We start from the raw sequence: 21,132 nt of genomic DNA, 5'->3' as shown, positions 1-21,132 counted from the left end.
TAGCCCCCGCTCGCCGCAACTAGAGAGCCCGTGCGCAGGAACAAAGACCTGATGCAGCCAAAAAAAAAAAAAAAAAAAAGTTTATTCACTGACCAACTGTTTTCCTTCTTTTGTGAACTACCTTTTCATGTCCTTTGTTTTTCTACTGCAGTGACTCTTCTTACTGATTTACAAGAGCTCTTTCTATAGCAAGGACTTTGACCTTTATCTTCTGTTATATTAGCCATCACTGCCATCCTGACATTTGTCTTCCAACTTTATACAGGCCCAGTTCCCATCAGACCTATCTTTCTTTATCATTCATGGCTTCAATTCTTAGAAAATCCTTTCCACTCTGACTAGAAAAAAATTACCTTTATTTTCTTCTACTTCCTGATTTTATTTTTTATGTTTAAACACTTAAATCTATCTGGAATCACTATAATTGTCAGAGGTAATGTGAGAGTCTTATTTTTTTCACAATGGAGAGCCTGTTTTTGCAACGTCAATTACTGTCATACTAGGGAAGCTTTATCATAAAAATCTCGGGAAATGTTGGTGCTTTTCCAGCATCTGCTAGCAAGGTAAGACTGTCCTTGGAGGCTTTTCTGGCGGGACGCCGCACTGGGATGGCTGCAAGGAGCCCCACCTGCTCACACCTGCTCTCACTGTCGTTCCCAGCTTGCTTCCATCTGAGGTGCTAACATCTGGGTTTCCCAGGGGTCCTGGCCTGCAGACTGCTAAGCTTTATGGGGTTAAGGTGCTAGGGCTGGAGAGCTTCCTAACTTTCCACCTTTGGGCTCTGGAGTAGCTTTAATCAGACAGGCTTTTCTCTTCTTGAGGGAAGTTACCTTGACCTTAACTTTGTCCTGGCCTGCCTGCTTTTAGAGGTATTTCACTGACCAGTTTTCTAAATTCTTTCAGGCCTATAGATCTGTCGTCTTACTGCCTCTCTGGAGACATTTTAGCAATTGATCAATATATTTTCTTAGACAATTTTTTTCAGTTATTTTCAAATTTATTCAAATTTAGTTAAATATATTGTTCTCGTGTACTTAAAAAATACCGTGTTTTCTCTCTCATTATGCTGTGCATTTGCTCTTTTTTCTGTATTAAACTTGTACAATGATGATAAGTTTTACTGGTCTTTTATTATATCCTCACCCATTTCTGCTTTGATTTTTACTGATTCTCCTTTTCTGCTTTTCTTACGTGCATTTTTTTGTTTGTTTTTGTTTTTTTGCGGTACGCGGGCCTCTCACTGTTGTGGCCTCTCCCGTTGCGGAGCACAAGCTCCGGACGCGCAGGCTCAGTGGCCATGGCTCACGGTCCCAGCTGCTCCGTGGCATGTGGGATCCTCCCAGACCAGGGCACGAACCCGTGTCCCCTGCATCGGCAGGCAGACTCCCAACCACTGCGCCACCAGGTAAGCCCTCTTATGTGCATTTTATAGAAAGTTTCTTCCTAGGTCCTTGAGTTGAATGCTTGCTTTGTTTTCACTTTCTCTTCACCAACATAAGCACATGAGGTTGTAGGTTTTCTTTAAGTTTTCACTGCATCTGATAAGTCTGGATAATATGCTCACTGCCCTCACCTTCTCTGACTGATCAATTTCAGGGCGCTGACATGTCTGTAAGAACCTTTGTCCTCCAGCATTCAGAACACTTTTCATTCAGAAGTTCAGATAGATCTGACTCCCTGGCATTTAATGCTGTAGATACACGTCCGATGCGCCGGCCTCTGCTTCTTCTCCCCCGTGAAGGACAACCTGTCTATTTTCCCATCTGGATGCTTTTCCTTCCATCTCTATCCTTTCCCTTGGAAATCTGAGAACAATTTTGAACTTGTCTTCTCACCCAGTCTGATTTTTAGTGTTTTTATTATATTTTAAAATTTGGCAACCTTTTTCTAAACAATCTTTTCCAGATGTCAGATTATCGCTTGCACTAATTCTACAGTACCTTTCATTCTGTGAGAATACGCATCAGAGACACAAAGCATTTTCCTGTCACTTAGTAACTGTTTCCAAGGTGCCCATGTGCTCCGAGGCTCGGATCGTGTTCTCCTGAGCTCCTGCCTCTTTGCGGAGCCGAGACTCTCTGTCTCCTCGTCCTCACCCTGACGGAGCTGAGGGTGGGGTGCGTGCTTTCGGACACCCGCAGCTCTCGGGCGCCTCAGGCTCAGAGGGTACGACGAGGGAAGTGGCGAGCGAGCACCATTTCGTCTGCTGAATCCCAAGGCGCTTGCTCCCGGGAGCGGGGAGGGCGCTCCATGCGGGGGCTGGCCCACTGCGCCCCGACCACACCCTGTTGGGGCCCCGCTGCCCCCTGGACGCTCCTGGTGGTTCTGGCCTCTGCCCGCCCCCTTCTTTGGTTGACAGTGGTTCCCCCGGGGTCACTGCCACTGAGTCCCCAAATGTCCTACTCTTTCCTATGAACTGAAGTCCAGGTGGCCTGGCCTGTCCTTCTTAAACATGAACAGTACCTCCCCCTGCTTCTGGAGCAGTAACTGTTTTTACTCTCCTTACTAATACATTCCTTTGGTTATTCCAATGAGAGCTGAAGGCGGCTGGGAAGGGTGAGAGATTAAACACGTGTGCTCAGGTGACCTCCCGGACTGAGAGGCTCACAGGCACTTCCATAAGTTTCCCAGTTACCCATCTGGGTCATTTGGGTTACTCCTGATCGCCATCTTTGTATCAGAAAAGGCATCTGTATGCACAGAAAAGGCCTTCCTGCAATCCTGGCCCGTCCCGCGTCTCCTCTGCCTTTCCTTTTAACCCGGACACTGGCTCCTGCACCACCCGGCCACGCCCCCTCCTCCACTTCAGGCCACCAGCTCCACCCTGAACCCCCCGCATGGCTTCTCTGCCTCGATCCCTTCACACACTCACCATACTGCATAAAGTGATTCCTCTGATCTAAGCCGCAAGGTGTGCTGTCCCTGCTGGAAGCCCCGGGACCCGCCAGGAAGGCAGAGCCTCACGAGCTGGCCATGGTTACCTGGGCAGGTGTGCCCCCCTTGACACCCGGGTCCCTCAGACCACTTCCCGTCTCTGAACAGGCCACACGGCTCAGACCACGCCGTCCCGCCTGGGAGCTCCTCTGGCTCTGAACCCTCTTCCCTCTGCACAGCCCTTCTCATTCCCACCTGGTGCAACTCACTGCTTCTTCACACGTCCAACCACAGAGTTCTCTGCTACCGTGCCTGTGTCAGCTTTTTTTTCTTTCTATTTATTTATATTTGCTCTTTTCATGTATGTCTGTCCTGGTAGATGAAAAACTCCTCCCAAGAACATAAAAGGTAACTGAGGGGCTTCCCTGGTGGTGCAGTGGTTGAGAGTCCGCCTGACGATGCAGGGGACACGGGTTCGTGCCCCGGTCCGGGAAGATCCCACATGCCGCGGAGCGGCTGGGCCTGTGAGCCATGGCCGCTGAGCCTGCGCGTCCGGAGCCTGTGCTCCGCAGCGGGAGAGGCCACAACAGTGAGAGGCCCGCGTACTGCAAAAAAAAAAAAACAAAAAAAAAAAACAAAAGGTAACTGAAACGGAGCGAGTGGAATACCGCCTGGTAGAGACCCTCAAGGGACTTGCCTTAACAAATAAAACGAATTCCATTGGCACAATAGTTTGCATATAGTTTCAGAAGTCCAAGGGGGGGGGTACAAAACATCATTTGAAAAATTCTAAACATTTCCATTAAATTGGTAGAACAGGCTGTTAGCAACAGCCTGTAGAATGCATACCTAAGATGAGCTTATATCCAAATGACCCCAAACCCGAAATCAGGAAAGTACTATGAAATAAGCAAGTTTTATTAAAAACAGCAACTTAAAAGGGGCAGCCATTTCCTCCTGTCCTGTGGCTAAAGGCACCTGACCTTAAGTGGTCCAGCGTTCTTCCTTGCTAATTTGAAGTGACACCTGTGAGGTACAAGGTCAAAACTGGAACCCTTGGTAGTGAGGGCAGCGTACCTTTCACCAGCTTCCCGTCGGGGACGGCTTTGCTGCACGACACCTCCTTCTTCCCCGAGGAGCCACCTCTGCCCCCTGCGTCGGCCACATCTTCAGACACACTATCATCCCCAACGTCACTTGGCTTTTCAGGAGCAGACTCTGCAGGAGCCTCTTCCGGTGCTGACACAGCCTGCAGAGGTTAAACATGACTCTGAACTGCTCCATTGGAAATGACACAGGATTTGTCAGAAAAGATATGCAGCACATACATTTCATGGGACAAAAGCATGGCTACGTTACTGCCTAAGTAACACCATGGAATATATTTTCTAACTCAGATTTACTATTTTCTGATACAACAGAATGAAAAGAGGAGCGGAAGGAGGTATTTTCCCTGTAATACTGTTTTGGGAACCAATGCCCACTAGCTCTTCTTTGGAGAATGACCACTGAGAACACGTTTAGAACACCAAATTATGCCCAGCACGTACAGATGAGTCCATTTTCTTCAGTTTGAGCAGTCAGAGATAAAAGCCTGTAGAAATCCACTGATACGCAAAGCCTACGTGATCTCTCTACCAAAACAGGTTTTAGAAAGACATTAGGGTGCCCATGTAATTGAGGAGAGGAGAGGAGAGGAGAGGAGAGGAGAGGAGAGGAGAGGCAGAAGAAAGGATTACAAGGACAGGAGGAAATGCCTCTAACAGGTGCCTGAGAACCAAGTGTGGGGACGTCTGCAGGGATGGGAGTCGTGAGGCGAGCTGCTGGCAGGTGGCGCCCGAGGCCAGTGGGTGGGTGGCGCCTGTGCGGCTCCAGCCTGTCAGCTGGGAGCACCCGTGGTTACACTCAGGCATTTAAGCACATGTTAACACAGCAGAAGTATAATACACGGCTTCCACCCAAAGTAGTTAAAAACCACAGCCAACCAAAACACCAAACGCCTGAAGAAACAGGATTCCTTTGTTTACAACATTCTGGACAAATGATCATCAATGAACTATGAATACGGGTCAAAGATTTCAACAGATGTAAAACAAGAGAGGTGGGAAAAGCTAAACTCGGCAAATGCAAGACATACGTTACACCTAAAAGTGAGTGTAAAATCAGCCAACCCCGTTAGCGCACATCCCGAGGATTACTTCCTCCCAGACACACACCTGTGCGCTTTCAGCCCCTTCTTTCTGGAGGAAGAACTGCTTCTTAAACTCATAATAGGCATTATACTGGTGCCACGGCTGCAGGAACTCAAACCTAGGAACAGAGAAGGGGAGGAGTCATGCAACAAGACACGCTCGCTCGCTGTGACACCCCTCGGCTCCGACGGACCACACCTGCTGCTCTGAGGCTTCGCAGTGACTGACCCTGGCGATCACACAGATCGTGTTGCGACCACAGCCTCCTGTTGTTATGTTACGACCCGAGCACGGAACATTATTTGATGAAAAAAACAAAGTGCAGTGTGTGTCTGAATTTCCACAGCAGATTCTTGAAAAGCATGAATTCCAGCTTTTCATTTTAGGGAGGTTCAACATTTTTTAAAAAACAAAGCAAAACAGGTTAAACAAACAAAAAAATTATAACAATAAAAAAGACAACCACCCCAACTCTAAGTAATTTACCAAGATATATCTATCTAAACACATAAGGATAAAAAAAATATATATATATGTATATATATATATAAACAATTATGTAGCTAGATTAAAAAAAGAAGCTAAACTAAACCCCAAATACCATTCATCTACCCCACATAAACTCCTTCACTCACCTTTGATCATTCTTGGCACGAACGCTGGTCTCAAACTTAAGGCCGTTCCTGGCCACGTACTCTGCCAGCTTGTCAATCACGGGCTGAATGTCGGGGGGCGGGGGGATGATGGCGGCCACGGAAGCAAGTGCACTGCAGAGGAGAGCTGGGTCACACACACAGTGCCAGGCCCTCCTCCAGATCAGCGGCAGGGGGGCGGCCAGCAAGGCTGCTGGGGGACTTGCACTGTCTCAGTTCACACCGGCAGGTAAGTTACACACAGACAGGGAGGCCCTTATCTGAGATGACTGGGACTACAGAAAACTAGTCAAAGTCAATCCATTTGAAACAGGGACCAAAATATCATTGCCAGTGATGAAAACAGGGGTTTCACTCCAAGTGACACTTAAGGTCATGAACACAGGTTCATCTTTTCTCTCCTCACATCTCCCCCAGTTGCTAATTCTAGAAACAACCGAGGACAAATCAAGTGTGAACTTGTGTATATATATGAAGGTATGCTGGCCGGCGTGACTCATCATCCTTCGTTTCCTGTTTACTGTCTTAGCATGATCAGGAAGTGGGAACCATCCAAGTGCTCCGTCAAGGCTCCTGAGCGGCTGTCCTGTCAGCTTGAGACATGCCAGTGCCTCTTAGGAAGTGCTCGCTCACCCACAGACGCCCTTCAGAGCCCCCTCCACGCTCCCCAGGCCAGGCGCGGGGGTCCAGTCCCTGCCTTGCTGGCTCTGTTAGTCGATGGTTAGCTGGACTAACAGCAGATCCGCATTTCCTACCAGCTCGTGAGCCATTCACTTGCATCGGCTTTTATGAAATCCTGCATTTTGGGCAGAAACTGGGCCTCGCTTCACACTGCCCGTGCCTGGTGCTGCCCCGCCGAGATGGCGGCGCACGGGAGAGAGCAGATGCTGGCTCAGGGCAGCGGCGCGGGACGCTATCTGGGAGTTCATTTTCTCAGTGGCTGGACCTCACTGCTACAAGTGCTTATGTCATGACAGTTTCCGTTGCCCAATCAACCCTGCAACTCGGGGATTTGGATAATAAGTACTCAGGTAACGGAGACCCTCTATGTGACTCACACTATAAAGAAGCCCAAACCAAGAACACAGGTGCTCCAGGTGACCAGCAGAAGTGAGAGCATACCTTGTGGTGATGGTGGTGGAGGTCACCCCACTACTCGTCTCTGCTGTGCTTGGGGGGGGCGGTGGCGTGGTCCCTGGAGGGGGCGGGGCCGTGGCTGTCACTCCAGCGGAGCCGGACACGGCCACCCCGGCAGGCAGGGTGCTGTAGTAAGTGGCTACGTCAACCCCTGGAGGGGGAGGTGCCAGGCAGTAGGTGCCGTCGGGCAGCATGTAGTAGCTGTAGTACATGGCTGCCACTGTTGCTGTGAAAAGACACATTTTGGGGGCGTGAGAGTGGCAAAAGACAGGCTAGTTGGTGAGTATCCACAATGCAGGAAAAAGGGACACTTTTCCAAATGCAATATCACTTCTGTCCAATGTCAACCACATCGTTTTATTTTTCTGATATAAGAAAGGCTGCCCAGGTGACACACAGTTTGGAAGAATCAGGCAATGCCCAGACACACACCCAGGGACGATGGAAAGTGAACATGCACGGGGACATTCAAGGCAGCCCAACGTGGACCTTCCTACTACACAACTGATGTCCTCCCTAACTGCAGAGCGGGCAGATTAGGACAAAGTCCACTGTCCAGCAGCACTAGCTCCCTTCCTGTGTGGCCTGTGAGGTGATCCGTCTGAGGACTAAACACCCTTCCCTGGCTTCCCCGTTTGATACTAGCTCTCCACTCTCTCCTCTCCTTACTTTTCTCATTTAAACATTTGTCTGGGCATAAATCACAGCCATGTATTCTTAGGTCAGTCTCCCAAGGCACGACACAAAAGCAAAAATAAATAAATGGGACCTAATCAAACTTAATAAGCTTTTACACAACAAAGGAAACCACAAACAAAATGAAAAGGCAACCCACAGGATGGGAGAGAACATCTGCAAATGATGTGAACGACAAGGGCTTAATTTCAGAAATATACAAACAGCTCATGTAGCTCAGTAACAAAAAAAACAAACAACCCAATCAAAAAACGGGCAGAAGACTCAAATAGACATTTCTCCAAAAAAGACATACAGATGGCCAATAAGCACATGAAAAGATGCTAGACATGGCTAATTATTAGGGAAATGCAAATCAAAACTACAAGGTACCACCTCACACCAGTCAGAATGGCCACCATTAAAAAGTCTACAAATAACAAATGCTGGAGAGAGTGTGGAGAAAAGGGAACCCACCAACAGTGTAGGAGGGGATGTAAATTGGTACAGCCACTATGGAAAAGAGTATGGAGGTTCCTTTAAAAACTAAAAATAGAACTACCGTATGATCCAGCAATCCCACTCCTGGGCATATACCCTGAGAAAACTCTAACTGGTAAAGACACATGCACCCCAGTGTTCATAGCAGCATTATTTACAATAGCCAGGACATGGAAACAACCTAAATGTCCATCAACAGAGGAATGGATAAAGAAAATGTGGTACATATACACAATGGAATATTACTCAGCAATAAAAAAGAATGAAATAATGCCACTTGCAGCAACATGGATGGAACTTGAGATTATCATACTAAGTGAACTAAGACAAAAAGAAAGACAAATATCGTATGATATCACTAATATGTGAAATCTAAAATACGATACAAACGAACTTATTTACAAAATAGAAACAGACTCACAGTCATAGAGAGCAATACCAAAGGGGGAAGAGGGAGGGAAGGGATGAATTAGCAGTTTGGGGTTAGCAGATACAAACTACTATATACAAAACAGATAAACAACAAGGTCCTACTGTATAGCACAGGGAACTATACTCAATATTTTGTAACAAACTATAATGGAAAAGAATCTGAAAAAGAATATATATTATATACAACATTCATATAAATGAATCTGGTATGTATTTCTTATATATATGTAACTGAATCACTTTGCTGTACACCAGAAACTATCACAACACTGTAAATTAACTGTACTTCAATAATAAGCAAACACTTGTCTTGGAAGTCATCTTGTCTACAAAGCTGTGCTGCTCTGTAACCCCTGCATGCCTTCACCCCAGCACAGAGACGTACTGCAATTGATTGAAGAAGTCCTGACGGCACTGAGATCATTTGGGGCTCTATTATTATAAACAGTGAAGTACAATCACTTCCTACATATTTTGCCCACCCATGCAAGTATCTGTAAGATAGAGCCCACTTTTTAAAACAATCAAAATTCCTGTAAATTTATTCATTTTTTATTTGGGGGGAAAATATTCAAAACCAGTGAAATCACAGAAGATCCAATGAACTAATTAAGAATTTAAATTTCTAATCCTGCTGTAGATAAGCAACTGGTTCTGACTACACAGAGATTTAATTTCCTCTGCATTAGAGCATGGTGAAAGATTTTTCTCATTAAGGAATTTTATTTTGATCTTCAGTTAATCTACTTTAAAACAAAAACATTTGCCAATAGTGAGAGCCTTTACACTGACCACAGTTTCCCGCACTGGAAGCTCGGTGGGGAAGGTGTCAGCGGTGCAGCAGCTCACAACCCGTCCTTGACAGCTATACCCCAGCCTTTCCGCCTCGGCTGGGACAACTGCATCACTCACATGTGCTGCAGGCATATCCGCGGCTGGTAGCGACTTACTTTCTATGAATTATACATGTCTGAACTCCCAAGTTGTGAATCGCTGGCTCGATGCTGTGCACCAACCACTGTTCACGTTCACCACAATGCTCCACATTTTCAAAAAAAGATGTGTGGCCTCAATATCCTCTCTGTGTGATCTTTAGCACAGAGACATTCAAAGCGTATCTCTGAAGGAAGGCGGGGGCAGAGGGCAGGAAAGACACGCTTGTTCTGTAACCCCAGCGCTCAGCACACAGAAGCTGCTGGGTGGACAGATGGATTCGATGCTTCAGATATAAGCTTTTCCTAACCCAATCAGGTATTCAAATATGAACAGAGGCTTCTGTGAGCTGTATCATCCTCCTTGAGACGACAGAACGACTTCCCCACTCACCCTGCACTCGGTCGAGTGACGGGGGCCCTTCTCACCCCTGGGCACAGACACCGCCACGGAGGAGGGGTGAGGAAGCAGCGGCAAGACCAGGGCGTAGCCCCGCCCACAGAGCACCCCCTGTCTTGGGAGGGGCAGCAAGAGCTGCTACTGCCCAAAGTGTCACATCTCAAGGACAGGACAGACACTCCATGTCCCTCCTATGCCAGGTGGCCAGCCTCTGGCCTGAAAACAGGCCAAAATACATCTCAAAGTCGTAGCTACAACCAATGAGGCGTATGGATTAGAACAAAACAGTTTACAGTTAAGTGTCAACTATATATTATGCAATTGCAATTTAATGCATTCTTTATGTAACAGAAGTGAATAAATTATTTTCAAAACTAAGGATCATCCCTTTGAAAGAATGAACATGCAGATTAACCATCAGTCTGTACCTGAGTCACCCATCAAATTAAATTAAAACAAAGTCTAAAAATAACCCAGCCAGAAAGACGGCAGATTAACTCAGGAACTCACCCATTACAAATACCTAAAAATGCTTGTAAAATATAAGGGAAAAATTTAAATGCATAGCTGAGCTCACAAAGAGAAAAGGCTCCATTTCCGTGTGTGAAAATCAAACAAAGCCTCCAAGCCTGAAGGCAGCTCCTAAGCCCTGAGCCAAGTCTTACTCCGGAGGCAGGGATCCCACACTGGAAGGCCAGCCCAGGGCACGCCCCTGGGGATCTTGCAGAGGAAGCAGAAACCTAAAGACCAGGCACGCAGGATGCCCTCTCACTTCTCACCCACGCGCTCTGTGAGTCCTTTCCAACGAATTCTAATTACACCTTGCAAAGGTGAACAGGAATTTGAAAATCCCTCTGTATCCAAAACTAACCCTGATGCCAATGGAACACCTGACGCCTGGCGAGCTGAGAACGCAGACTTTGCTGCTGCATGGTGCCTGCTGGGGCAATGCCACAGCTGAGGGCCCAACAGTGCAGCCAACTGTGCACTGTTTCCCCCAGATTCCCATTTCATGTGCAGGATGTCATAGATGAAAAGATTTTAGGGAGAAGGTTGTTTCTGTCCTTTTCCCCACAGACACTGAGGCCCGGGGCGGATGTGACAGTGATAGGCCAACCTCAGCCTGGAGCCACGCCTGGCCTGGCCTGCCCCCCAATCTATGGTGAACAGTATCATGCCCCTCATTTCATTTGCCCGTGCCAGGGGCAGCTCCAAACAGTGTCCTCTGCCTGCTGTGAAGCCCCTCCTAAGTTTTACCTCCAACAAATAACAAAGGTTGGCGAGGATGTGGAGAAAAGGGACCCCTCATATGCTGCTGGTGGGAATGTAAATTGGTTCAGTCACTGTGGAAAACAGTACGGAGGTTTCTCAAAAAACTAAAAATCAGGGACTTCCCTGGTGGCGCAGTGGTTAAGATTCCGCGCTCCCAATGCAGGGGGCCTGGGGTCCAATCCCTGATCAGGGAACTAGATCCCACATGCACGCCGCAACTAAGAGTTCGCATGCCACAACTAAGGCCACATGCCTCAACTATGGAGCCAGTGAGCCACAACTAAGGAACCCACCTGCCGCAACTAAGACCCGGCACAACCAAGTAAATAAATAAATATTAAAAACAAACAAAAAACCCCCTTAAAATCGAATATATATATAAAAAAATGAAAACACTAATTTGAAAAGATACACGCACCCTAACTTTCAAAGCAGCATTATTTACAATATCCAAGATATGGAAGCAACCTAAGTGTCCATCAGCACATGAGCTGATAAAGAAGATGTGGTGTACACACACACACACACACACACACACACAGAGAGTGGAATATTGCTGAGCCATAGAAAAGAATGAAATAATGCCATTTGCAACAACATGGATGGACCTGGAGGGTATTACACTTAGTGAATTAAGTCAGACAGAAAAAGACGATACTGTATGACATGACATATGTGGAATCTAAAAACTAAAATGAGTAAACATAACAAAAAAGAAGCAGACTCACAGATACAGAGAACAAACTGGTGGTTACCAGTGGGGAAAGGGAAATGGGGAGGGGCAAGACAAGGGTAGGAGATTAAGAGGCATAAACTATTACATATAAAATAAATAAGCTACAAGGACATACTGTACAGCACAGGGAATACAGCCAATTATTTTACTATAACTATAAATGGACTATAACCTTTAAAGGTTGTGATTCACTATGTTGTGTCCCCGTAACTTACATAATATTGCACATCAACTGTACCTCAATTAAACCAAAGTTTTTACCTCCAGAACCATCTCCCACCCCAGGAGGCCCCTGCTCTGCCCTCCTGCACACACATCCCTGGGGCAGTTCTCTGCGATCAGGGCTATGGTCCCAGAAGGCAAAGCATCTTAAAAGCAGTGAGAGGGAGGCTGCACAGCTCCCAGGTTAGAGCAGGCACTAGAGAAGTGTGTGACAAGCAAAGCCCGCTGACAGCAAGGTGCGTGCTGAGGTATTCCGCAAGAGCAGGAGCCAGCCGCCGGCACCAGCCCGTGGCAGACACTGCAGATGTGCACTCGTCGCTGCAGTGGGGCCTCACAGCTCTTGAAATCCTTGAATTGGAAATCCTTTAAAATGACTGCCAACTAGAGAACATGTGTTTTTGTGTACAGCTCCCAACTCAGAAATTCTCACGAATGCTAAGTTTTGAGAATCGCTGGACCAGACAGAGCGAAGGACAGACAGAGGTCTGGCTCCCTGGAGCTCACCGTCCCATCCTAGACACGGGATGGTGTGGTGTGCAGGGTTCCAAAGGGCGCCCGCAGTCCCACTTCTCACCGGGCTTCCAAGGCATAACACTCCTTACTAGGGCTCTTGCTGTTCTCAGGGCTCTCTGTTGAATTTTTAAAGAGGGGATTGGGTTTTACACAAACTTAAATGCTGATGTGATTTTAATAAACATCACGACAATGTTTACTTATACATGCCTACTCCAAATAAATCCAAGACAGAGATGCCAACGGGTGCCTCCACTTCCCAAGGGCAGGCATAGCTGTGTGGAAAGATCAAGCCGCTTAAAGCCACCGGCACATTCTTAAGCACTTCCTCCCTGACACTCTGTGCGCTCAGAAACGTACAGAGCTGCGGAACCCAGGGTCAGACAGACCTGCCTAATTACCTTCCAAAGCCCTTCTATTCAACGGGCTTTTTGCAAAAATCAGAGCCAATTTACTGATTCTTGTATGTGATCTTAATCTCGTACAAATCTAACTCTCAGAAGAGAACGTAAGCCTTGGAAGGGTTCTTGGAGATCAGCGGGCTGGTCAGCAATCCCTGCTGTCAGTTCAGAAATATAAACGTGTGTCTGTATTAAGAATGAAAGAAAATAGCTTTCCCGAGTTCCGTGGAGAAAAATAAGTATACTCTTAAAAGACCGATCTACTTTACCCACACAAGATCGTGAAAAAGAAGCGCTGTGCTACCAGCTGAGCGGGCCTGGGCAGCAGCAGCAGCAAGACTGCCCGCCCGCCCGCCCGCAGCGGCCCTGCCCACCCCTGGCAGCGCCTGGCCCCCTGGCCTCCGTCACTGGATGGCCAACCAGTCTCCATCCACCTGCATCCTTGGGACTTCCCTAATAACTTCAATGGCTTGAAATCCTACTTATACTTGCTGATTCCAGAACTGCTATCTCTAGCTCTGGGCTGAACTGGTATGTTAAGTGCCTGCTCAACACGCGCACTGGGACATCTCATAAACCTCTCCAAGGGACCGCGTCCAGAACACAGCCGTCCCCACACACTGCCGCTCCTACTTCCTGCGGCCGCGCCTCCTCCCGCTGAGTCAGCCCGGGCTCCGTGGTTTCTCTCGGACCCATACCCGCCTCCTGGGCACCAGAGCCCTTCCGGCCGCTGCCCTAGAGGCTCCAGGGACCCCTTCCTAGACCAGCCAGAGCCCCCATACTGCCCACCCAGCCGCGTCACTCCCCATCAAGGCCCCAGCCACGTTCCCTTTCTGTGAGGCACCTGCCTTGGGTCCCATGCCCCCTCTCCCCCACTACCCAAATCGGGCCTCGCCCGGGCTTCCTCAGGCCCCTGGGCCCCGGAAGCCTTGGCTCGAGGGCCTCCCCGGTTCCGTCCGCCAGCACTGCGGACGCCCCCAGGGGTGTCACTGATTCTGCTCCACGATGGTGGGAACGCCATGCACTGCTCTTCCCAGCATGGCTTGCCCGCGATGCCAGTTTGTTCAAGGAATGTACAAGTCACGTGTGGAAGAACAGGAACTGGAATGGCACAGGGCAAAGGCTTCTAGGAGATGGTGGCCTGGAACCTTCCAAACTCTGAAGGGCGATATTCAAACCACAATTCTGGGCCCATCCAAATGACCTACCACGAGTGAGAGCAGAATTAGGGCATTTTCAGACATTCAAGAATCAAAAAAAACGGTCTTCCTGTGTACCCTTTCTTCGCAAGCTACTGGAGGACACGCCCTAGCAAAATACAGGAGTAAACAAACAAACAAGGAGAGAGCAGCACTAACACACAGGAAAGCAATGAATGGAAGCCAGCGGAACACCCCGGGTTCCAGGCTGGGAACGCGGCCTGTCCAGAGGGGTGCCAGCGGCCAGCAGCTCCAGAAACACAGCTGTCGGACTTCCCTGGTGGCGCAGAGGTTAAGAATCCGCCTGCCAACGCGGGACACAGGCCCTGGAAGATCCCATGTGCCGCGGAGCAACTAAGCCCGTGCGCCACAACTACTGAGCCTGTGCTCTAGAGCCCGCGAGCCACAGCTACTGAGCCCGCGTGCCACAACTACTGAAGCCCATGGGCCTAGAGCCCGTGCGCCACAACAAGAGAAGCCACCGCAATGAGAAGCCCGCGCACCACAACGAGGAGTAGCCCCTGCTCGCCGCAACTAGAGAAAGCCTGCGCGCAGCAACGAAGACCCAACGCGGCCAAAAATAAGTAAACACATTTATTTAAAAAATAATATATTATGACCCTCCCCATGCCCCAAATACTTAAAAAGCTTTCAGCATCTGGATCAGCACATACCGTGTCTAAAAACCCTGGGGCTCCTCTCACCACAGTGAATGGCGGTGGCCGACGGCTGTTAAGGGCTCAGAAGCCAGATGCTAGAGAAGATGGAAGCTCAACGTGGGCTCACGGCAGCCACCCTGCTTAATTTCCTTCACTGTGACATCCAGACAGCCCTGTGTTTAAGGAGAAAGAATCCCCAAGCAAAAGGAGACTTGTTTTGCTGTCACCAAACTGGAAGAGGAAAATCTGAAGACTTCTGCAGTGACACGGAGAATTTCTCACTTGTAAACGCACTGGAAACCACCCAAATGGATCCGTTTTAGATACATGAATGTGTGACTCAGGAACTTTAAGGCCAGTGTTGAAAAGCAATTGCTCTTTTTTTTTGCTTCTCAAGATGCCTTGTCTCCAACTATTACTTAAAGTCTTCATCAGTGACCCTCAAGCAAAATGCCCTGGATTTTTCATACCGTATGGAGGTTTTGGAGGCAAGCTACCTAAGAACAGGTCCTGGGGAGTCCGGGTGGAACCATCAGGCAGCTCAAGCGCGAGACCAGGAGCTTAGGGTGAGGCAGAGCCTCAGGGGTATGGGAGGTGGGAGCCTGCGGCCCGGGCTCTGTGCTGTCATAAGTCTCCCCTGGGCCCCCGACTGGGGGAAGGACATCTGCTCCAGGGCATTTTGGGGATCTCGTGAGAGCAGAGAATGGAGTCTCCAGAGGAGCTGCACTTGGGAGGGACGACCAAGCATCTCAGGGCAGGTGAGAACGGTGTCTAGCAGGGGTGGCCAGTGCTGGGATGAAAGGTCTGGATGGAGCTGCCGACCGGCGTGGGGGAAGGTGAGAAGGACAAGGCCCAGCAAAAGGAGCCCAGGGAGGAACGTGCCGTGCAAACAGCAAAGAACTGAGTCTGGAAGGAGACAGAACCCAGGCAACCCGAGTTCTCTGGGCCACGGACGAATCTGGAGAGACAGGAATTCAACTGAGCACAAAGAAAAGGAAGTAAGACTAGTAATGAGACGGAAGGGATCCTGCTGAGCAGGGCCAGGAACTGGGCCCGTGCGCCTGCTTCAGCCCAGCTCGGGAGAGCTCAGGATGCTTTTACATTTCCAAACAGTTCAAAAACAAACCCAAAACAAACCAACAAAACAACATTTCATGATGTAAACATTCTATGAAATTCAAGGTTCGGTGTCCATAAATCAAGTTCTATTAAGGCTCGGCCACATGCCCTTGCTCCCGATGGTCAGTGTGGCTGTCACGCTCCACCAGCACCAGCAGCCGCCACAGAGGCTGCTCGGCTGCCACACTGGAAACGCTTACATCCTTTACAGAAAAGGGCTGCAAACCTGCTGGAGAGTTTAGAAAACAAACCGAGGCCCAAAATACCACCATTATCGACTAGAAGGAACAGAACAGTCACAGCTGAAAAAAACCAAGTCACCAACCAAGGAGAAGATGGATAGGAAGTGGATGTAATCATGCTGAATGCCAAAGAGAAACATTAAAAAAAAAAAACAAAAGAAAATGACAGATATGGAAGAAAAGATGATCCAAAATAAGGAAGCTGGTGTCTTTTAAAAGACGTTCAGAGGTATAACAGAAAATAATTTCCCTGACATAAGAACTGCATCTTTGACTGAAAGGGTATACAATGAATTCCAGGAAAACGGGGGGCTTTATGCTGATTAAGTTATTAAAATTTAAGGGCAAAGAGAATTCTTCACGTATCCAGTCAGAAAAAGCAAGCTCTTAAGGGGTGAGGGAGGGGAAGATGGAGCTGGCCTCATCCCTTCCACAGCAACATGCAGCAATGCTCCCAAGTTCCAGGCAAGTGTGACTAAGTGTACTATTCTCTGCCTAGTTGCTATTTATGTCAAAGGGCAGCAGACATTTTCAAACATAAGATCTCAGAGAACAGCACCCAGGAGCAACTAATGAAAACCAACTAACTCACTCAACTAGTCGGTGGCAAAAGTCAGCCAACCCAGGTTTCTCTGATAGGAAGGACCATGTGAGATTCTAGTTTACAAGATCTCAGAGAAAGAAAATACAACCCAAGTATTTTGTACCCAGGCAAGTTTTCCTTCCTACACCAGGGTCAATGGCAGGCACTTTTCAAGAATGCATGAAATGGAACCCTTGTAAAAACTTACTTGTTTATGAAATTCAAACAACCAAGAAACGAATCAGATAAAGAACTCAAAGACAGATGCTCTGACAAAAAAACTAATCCGCAGAACTCAGACTAACCAACCAGGGAAAAGAACAGAATGTAAATACTACTTTAAACTCTCACAATCTAAACATGGTATTTCTTAAAAAAAAAAACCCCGCAGTTAGGGGAGGGGTGAAGGGAAGGCATTTTAATAGTGCTGAATTTTCTCTACTTTCTTAGTTGATTAATAACATCTAAGATAAAAAACATAGCTTGAAAAAACCCCTACAATTCCAACCTCTCTGATGTTCTCCTTTTAGAACTGAATTCTTGAGGTATGGAAGAAACTTTTAACTGAAGTTCAGGAATTACTTCATTTTCATTTTGATTACAGTTCTTCAGCTAAATTCAAGTAAAATTATAAAGCTTATTTCTACTTTAACACAAATATTTCTATCTATACATTAACTTTTTAATCTATCTTTGCATAGAAATTATCTTTGTATTCTAAAGATATGAGCTTTCTTTTTTTCCTCTTTTTCCCACAATATCTCAGTCTTTTTCACTGTATCAATGATGCTCACTTAATGTTAAAAATGGCTATTTCTGGATGGTGGCATCTTGGGTAATACTTTTACTTTTTCCCTTTTACTTCTCTTGAATTATAGTACAGCTATTTCTAAAAAAGAGTTTGCAAGGTTAGTAAAGCATTTCAAGGTCACGACTTTGCAGAAAAAAATGCTAAAAACAATAGCAAAACCACATTTTAAAAACTGGGAAGAAGCATGAAAATATCTACTGCAGCCATGTGACGTGGTTTAATTTCACTTAAGCTATTTATAGACCGAAACATCAAAAAACCCAAGCTGGCATTTTATTTAAAAAACCGCACGCTGTAATAGTGGGTGGTATTTCAGCATTACTGCTTCCGGTATAATTTATTTTTATTAGCTTTTTTGCAAGGATTTATAGATAAATAGCAGAAGACAACTAAATAATAACAGAAAACAGCATGAAAGTTCACTGTCAGGCTAATAAATGAAAGAGATTGTTTAAGTTTCGCATATCTATATTTAAGGAGCTTCTAGAAAAAAATTCTTTTAAAATAAAAATAGGGGCTTCCCTGGTGGTGCAGTGGTTGGGAGTCCGCCTACCGATGCAGGGGACACGGGTTCGTGCCCCAGTCTGGGAAGATCCCACGTGCCGCGGAGCGGCTGGGCCCGTGAGCCATGGCCGCTGAGCCTGCGCGTCCGGAGCCTGTGCTCCGCAACGGAAGAGGCCACAGCGGTGAGAGGCCCGCGTATCGCCAAAAAAAAAGATGCTTTTCTTCCTAGACTGCCAAATCTAGGAAAACCTCTGATCAGCAGAAAGTAAATAACAAGGGACGACTGAGTCCATTCTAAGGTGATTATTAAACACCAAGTAATGTAAAAAGACGGAAAAGCTCAGTGACTTCAGCTGCCTGGACGGGCCCCAGCCGGTGGGCTCCCTCGCCTCTGTTCGGGACACAAGCTGTCACAAGGACTGCTTCAGCCTCAACAGGATACAGGGAGAGCTGACAAAACAGTCTTGCCATTAAAATCTCAAAACTGCAAAGAATTAACTCAGGATACGAGTGTTTCAAATGAGCATCACACACACCTGCAATTTTTCTGAGAAGGTTCAAAGTGGTACAAATGGCCAGGGAAGGAGTCACCCCCTCACCCTGAACCCTCTTCTAAGCGCACCGCTGGTACCAGTCTCTTACCTGCCCCTCTAGTCTCACACCAAACGCCCCCTTCGGCCCCACCCTCGCCCACCAGGAGCCCCAGGCAGAGCCTCCAGCTGCCGCTGTGCCCTAACCCTACTCCATTCGTCCTCCCTGAGGGACACACAGGGCATCTCAGTCTTTTGCTGCTAATAAAAATCGTTCTTACAGTGAACATTCTTGTAAGCTCAGTCTTTACACACATAAGCTCAGTTCTGGGTCAAAGGCGCGCATTTTAGGTTCTGGTCTACACGGCCAGCTTGCCCTCCACAAGTCTAACACTCCCACCAGCAACATGATGTCGACCTTTTTTCCTTCTTTGCTTACGTGACAGTTGAAAAATGGCGTGTCTCTCTTTTATTTAATCTCTATGATTACTAAGAAATTCAAATAGGTATACATGAAACAACATTTCCCACAGCCCAGAAACCTCGATTTTATCTGAAGACTTATAATTTCAAAGTGTTCTTGTGTGCCTGCGAATGGGTATTTTTCCACCATAACAGAAAGTCTCGGATTCTTCATATATTTGCTGTAGCCTGATTTAAATGAAATGTTGGATTTTATTTTCCACGGAGGTTAGGTTCTAAAGTCAGCAGATACAATGCCATCTGAGTGAGCAGCAAGGGTAAACCTTTAAAAAAATTTTTATGGTCATTTTTACCTTTGTGAATTATTCATACTGCAGTTCACTTTTCTACTGGGCTATAAGTTGTTTTCCTATTTGACTGTAAAAGCTGTTTCTGTTAGTTTTTTTCTGCTTTCTCAACAGTTTTGTTTTTTCCATTAGTTGAATATAATGTCTGTTGGCTTAAAATAGATGATTCTTGTTCTGTTATTTTCGGGCTTCCCTGGTGGCGCACTGGTTAAGAATCCACCTGCCAATGCAGGGGACATGGGTTCGAGCCCTGGTCCGGGAAGATCCCACATGCCACGGAGCAACTAAGCCCGTGCGCCACAACTACTGAGCCTGTGCTCTAGAGCCTGCGAGCCACAACTACTGAAGCCCGCGAGCCTAGAGCCTGTGCTCTGCAACAGGAGAAGCCACCGCAATGAGAAGCCTGCTTGCCATAACTAGAGAAAGCCCACTCGCAGCATCAAAGACCCAACACAGTCAAAAATAGAATAAATAAACAAATCTATTAAAAAAAACAATTAGGGGGCTCCCCTGGTGGTGCAGTGGTTGAGAGACTGCCTGCCGATGCAGGGGACACGGGTTCGAGCCCTGGTCCGGGAAGATCCCACATGCCACGGAGCAACTAAGCCCGTGCGCCACAACTACTGAAGCCCGCGAACCTAGAGCCCGTGCTCCGCAACAGGAGAAGCCACCGCAATGAGAAGCCTGCGCACCGCAGCAAAGAGTAGTCCCCGCTCGCTGCAACTACAGAAAGCCCGCGTGCAGCAATGAAGACCCAACGCGGCCAAGACTAAGTAAATAAAATAAATTAAAAAAAAACGCCGTTACTTTCCTGAGAACTCTCACATCTGGAACGTACACCTGGAAGTAGTTTTTGCTGTTGGATAAAAGGTGAGGCTCTAATGGGATCTGTTTTCCGAACAGCTTTTCATAAGCCAGTCCTTCCTCGTTTGAACCTGTCTCGGGGGGCTCACTCACCCCTCCCCTCTGCAGGGCCTCCTGGGTTTCGGGCCGGGGAGGCCCCGGAGGCACTAACACACCAGGCCAGGGCACTCCTCTTTAGAACGCTGAACCTTCTGCTTTTTACCAGCAGAGTTTTTCACTTAAACTTTTTCTGGTTAAACGTACTGTAATTACGTATTTAATTAAAATTTATGCAAACAGATGAAATCTGAGTGAGAAAAGAGAATTACTGATTCTGTGAAAATGAAACTGAATCCTTTGAAAAGATCAGAAAAAAACACCAATTGCTTAAAAAACAAAAAACTGTTGTGGAACCCAAGGAGGGAGAAAGAACTGTGAAAGCCTTGAAGTAAGACACTGCAAGCTTGCGGTTCTGCTCTTGGGCGCCTGGCGTGCACCTCACCTCACAGAACTCAGGCTGGCTGTGCTGAGGACGCCCGTCAGAGGCAAGGCCGTGGCCCACGTCAGAAGTGGGTCAACAGCAGCACGTGTCAGGCACGCACGTATGTAGCATTTTCAGACCTGTTTTAATCACACATTTTGTGTAAACCACCAATTACTTAGGCCTCCCAAGGACTTCTATTGTAACATCTCATTTTATTATCTGATGAGCCATGTTGCCTTTATTTGCCTCTTTTTCAAATTTTTCATATTCTTTCTTGCTACTTTTTAAGATAACCATAGACTCTAATTACAAATAAAAACATCTTTGAGAACCCAAGTACAGGTGTCTGTGTTCATTTCTTCTAGGCATTTTTCTGATCTAGATCCAAATTCTAAGGCCGCCTCTCCCATCCTATGACTCCCGGATGCTAGATGGGCTGTTGTCATGG

General features: G+C 47.2%; 1 protein-coding gene across 3 annotated transcripts in view; it reads right to left on the bottom strand.

Annotated features, from left to right (window-relative positions):
- SFSWAP (splicing factor SWAP) overlaps positions 1 to 21,132 on the bottom strand; it is an 81,747-nt gene that overhangs the window by 41,138 nt on the left and 19,477 nt on the right. For all 3 annotated transcript variants that reach the window (XM_060122029.1, XM_060122027.1, XM_060122028.1), the window contains 4 exons: positions 6,842 to 7,082; positions 5,702 to 5,833; positions 5,091 to 5,184; positions 3,952 to 4,123 (listed from right to left, as the gene is read on the bottom strand). In XM_060122029.1, the coding sequence (XP_059978012.1) occupies positions 3,952 to 4,123; positions 5,091 to 5,184; positions 5,702 to 5,833; positions 6,842 to 7,082 (639 nt within the window). The remainder of the gene's footprint in view (positions 1 to 3,951; positions 4,124 to 5,090; positions 5,185 to 5,701; positions 5,834 to 6,841; positions 7,083 to 21,132) is intronic.

The sequence above is a fragment of the Lagenorhynchus albirostris genome, chromosome 14 (genome assembly GCF_949774975.1).
Source record: "Lagenorhynchus albirostris chromosome 14, mLagAlb1.1, whole genome shotgun sequence".
Classification (NCBI taxonomy): domain Eukaryota; kingdom Metazoa; phylum Chordata; class Mammalia; order Artiodactyla; family Delphinidae; genus Lagenorhynchus; species Lagenorhynchus albirostris.
Note: the sequence above shows the minus strand (reverse complement) of the source record. Positions and strands in the feature narration are given on the sequence as shown.